Here is a 4,251-nt window from a genome sequence, read left to right as displayed (position 1 = left end):
TATACCTCCACAGCTCAATTTCACACAAATTAATCGATTTAACAAGTTAATATATATATATATATATGAAAAGTAAATGAGTTTTATGTATAAATTCGGGCTATCGCTATACGATTACTTAATTTGATTGTTCATTCTTTTTTTTTTTTTTTTTGAAAATGAAGGATTCAACAGCAGATATTATTAGCTATTAGATGTTACATATTAGATGTATTAGGTGTTAGATTTAAAATTACAATATTTCATATGACATATTGTATAGGTGAAGTTAGGTGTATAATTAAGATTTAATAATAATATTTGTGATAGGTATTTAAGAATGTGACAATTTTCAGAGTTTGTTTTTCGCAAGTACTTTTACCATATTGGATGGCATGTCCAGGTCGGTGCGTATTAAGATATATTGTGTACACTCCTCCACTACGTGATCGTCAGTTAATGATTAGTGGCATGTGTCACATATTGGTTTTTGGTTTTTTTTCTAATTAGGTATGAGTGTATAAGAAAAAAGTGTTCATTCTAATCTTCTACAAATTTAAAATAGTATAAATAGTACGGTTTCGGATTTATTCGAAAACATTTTTATGCAATATCCTATGACATACATTATATAATATATATGAATATGAATTTTCTAAATATTAAACAGAAAACTTATCGTGACCTAATCTTAAAGCTTACGCGACCCACCGGTTGAAGACCACTTCATTAGACTATAGTTAGCCGGACCGTTGTTACACCCATGGAAACATAATAATAGTTTACTCGTAACATAACGAGTATTGGCAATATATTCAAAAATTATCCATGGTCAAAATTTATCGTATAGGTTTTTTGTTGTTTGATGCGATGGAAATTCCAACATGGAACACGAATTATAAAAACATGTGTTCGTCGATAAAATGAAACCAATCTAAGAATGGTCTGTCTATTTGCTGTCGATTAGAACACCTCGTTATCATTTTTGTAGTTATATTATATAGTAAAAAATATATGTTAAGTAATGTTTTTGAGTATCAATAATTTTACTATAGAATCTTATTAGTAGTGCTATTAAATTTATATCATTGTCTTTAGATTTACGATGAGATCCATTTACACATTCATAATAAACATGCTCTTCAATGAAAAACGGACAGCCTATGAATTTAATTGGCAATAATTCACGTTCAAGTGAAAATCTGTTCTTACAATTTTTTTCTGTTCACATATTTTATTATTAATGTTTCATATTTTTAAATTATTTCAACCGTTATTTGCAAATATATACACATTTTTTATTAATTACCTTCGTATTTTATTGATTTAGCTACAACGAAACCAAAACCTAATTACAATAGATTTGTTGCGGTGCATCCGAATTGCATACCAAAAAAATAAACATAAAATAGAATGTCCGAATTGCATGCCATCTCTTATTGGGGTCTGTCCGAATTGCATGTCGTGTACCCCAAGTTTATTAATCATCCACTTATGTGTACAACTTAAACTTTATTTTTGACTTTTCTAATTTATTAAAAATACTGATGAATAGAAACCGATTAGTTTCTAGATTGAAATATTTTAATATCCCAGTACACATTTTAACAAATTGGAGAAGGTGACACTATGAATATTAAACATTAAATAAATCGATTGTAGTTTAGGGTAATCAAGTGAATGTATTTTACATTTTTACATGGATTTAAAAAACGTAAAATATTTACTCGGATATAAAAAATATTTAAAATGTAGAAACTTATCATTTGGAACAACCATATCATAAAGAGTTTAAGTAAAAATAAAGTTTAAGTTGTACACATAAGTGCATGATAAATAAACTTATGGTTACCCTCTAAGATACATCTTTAAGACGTGGCATACAATTCAGACAAGCTCCTCTAAGACGTATCAAGCAATTCGGACAAACCCCTTTAAGACATAGCATGGAATTTGGACAGAGATGGCATACAATTCGGACCTTTTTATTTTTTTGCATGCAATTCGAATGCAACCATTTATTGAGAATGACTTAAAATCATTTGTTTCCCTTTGAATGGAAGTTTTATTAACTATAGATGATTTTTCTAAAACTTTTTCAAGAAACATAAAATACTCAGTGCCGTCCATTTCAATAAAAATAATAAAAAAAAATGATTTGAACCGTTTAAAAAAATCTTAGCTTATATAAGTTGGGGACTAAAAGGAATATATATATATATATATATTAATAATGGAATATTCCATTCGTATTATATAAACCTCACTAACTCATAAACTACAAAATTGAACAAACATTGGAAACACTGCATATAAGTGGTTAAAGATAATAATAAAGATAAAAATAATATGTACAATACAATTTTACTGTCAAAATAATTGGAGGTAAATTCCTTCTACACATTATCTCTTCCTAGTTTATTTAGTCATCTGTTCGGTATCTAAATGAGAATTTGGTGCCAAATTAATGTTCTTGAATAAAAACGTACAATATTTAATTATGTAATTAAAAAAAGTTAGTGATTTTCAAACAATTGGATAATTTTTAAAATATTTAATAAATATTTATTTTTAGAATATTATTGATTACTAGGGGGCGGATTTTTTTGTAATAAAAATGTCAAAATATGTAAATATTTATGTCTTTATTTTTACCAAAATATGTATTAACTCTTTGAGGGGCGAAAATTTTCTTTGGAAAAAATATCCATTTGGGCAATATGTGTAAAAATTAATTTTTTTAAATTTTTTTTTTTTAAATGCTTTTAGTCTGGTATTTAACTAAAATATTGTTGACTAAATTTTTTTTGAGTTAGCAGTTTTTCCGGAAAAACTTGGGAAAAGGTGGTTTTTATAGTGACCACTACTAAAATAAAAGGCTTTTTTGAATAAAATGTTACAAAATCCAAAATTATACTTAGTAACTTTAATAACAAATTAGGTATATGAGTACCATAAGAAGGATATAAGAAAATATTTGAATTCTCCAACTAACCGAGAACTAGAATATTGTATATTTGGCAAAATATATTATATGGTGATTTATCTTCAAGCTCTTCAAAAATTTCAGCTAGTCCACAAGGCAAATCGTCAGAAAATAATTCAACTGGAGGCATTAATTCTGATTTTCCCCATAAAGGAGGTGTATATGGAGGTTCAAATGATGGTACTGCTTGTTGGATTGGCTTACTAATTGTTTTAGAAGATCTAGAGGTTCTAGGGTTAGCCTAATTCAATATAAAATATGTTTGTGAATGGTATATATACTATGCTACCATAATATAATATGTAATCATTGACATTTATAGTATACAACATGTACTTACTATGTACCTATGTAGTTCAAAAAAAGTTTATTTCTTAATTATGTCATTTAAAAAATAGGAATATAACACAATACACATATTATATAGTCAACATTAAATATAAATTGGTACATAGTAAGTATTATGTAGTATATTGTAACTGTAGAGGATTACACATATTATATGCACATATATTTATACATCATAATAGAAACATATAATAATATTGTAGATACTTAGCAAATATTTGTAATAAAAATACTAACTGGGGGTGTAGGTAATTGATTATGATAACGCTCCTCATCATTTGAATCACTTGAACTAGCTGATATGTCATGTAATATAGTGTTACTTGGAGTATATGTTTTATCATTATCACTATCATCTAATTCAGAAACACCAGAGAAACTTTCACCATCACTAGGTATATCAAGCAGGAAATTTTCAATGTCATCATCATTTATAATATTCATCTACAAAATATGTTGACTAATTTATACTAATATATTATACTACCTAATAATAGAAACCACATTTACAACAAACCAATAATGAACCTAATTAAAGTTATTTACTTACCGTTATCGTGTAAATAGTTCTAATTACTACTATTAATAGAGTATTTAATAAAACAATTAAAATTGGATATCTTAATTTTGATTTTTAATCAATATCTCTTTAGCAAAAAATTTAATACGTATATCAAAATTTTGATAATGATAATAAATGATTAAAAACGCGGGAAATGATATCAGACCAGTGGCAGTGATATTGTTTGATATATGTATGAGCTGATAATAAGGTGGTTAATTTAGTAACCACCGCACTTGAAAGGTAAAAAAAAGTGGTTAGCATACTAACCACTGACCCTCAAAGAGTTAAAGAACGTGAAATATTTAATAAATAAATCGGTATTTTACATTAATTTTTAATTATTAATTAATAATTCATCTAATCATCTTCATTG

The 4,251-nt window shown here is 26.5% G+C and overlaps 1 protein-coding gene across 1 annotated transcript; it reads right to left on the bottom strand.

Annotated features, from left to right (window-relative positions):
* Nucleotides 1–2,974: 2,974 nt before the first annotated feature.
* On the bottom strand, nucleotides 2,975–3,930 carry LOC112682942 (the record flags this gene model as incomplete). Its single annotated transcript, XM_025553728.1, has 3 exons — nucleotides 3,864–3,930; nucleotides 3,551–3,757; nucleotides 2,975–3,206 (listed from the first exon to the last, which is right to left on the bottom strand). Coding segments are annotated over exons 2-3 (439 nt in total), but the record flags the coding sequence as incomplete, so codon positions are not given.
* Nucleotides 3,931–4,251: the final 321 nt, after the last annotated feature.

Source organism: Sipha flava, unplaced genomic scaffold (assembly GCF_003268045.1).
Source record: "Sipha flava isolate LNK unplaced genomic scaffold, YSA_version1 21699_pilon_pilon, whole genome shotgun sequence".
Lineage (NCBI taxonomy): Eukaryota > Metazoa > Arthropoda > Insecta > Hemiptera > Aphididae > Sipha > Sipha flava.
The sequence above is the reverse complement of the archived record's forward strand: the minus strand, read 5'-3'. Positions and strand labels throughout refer to the sequence as shown.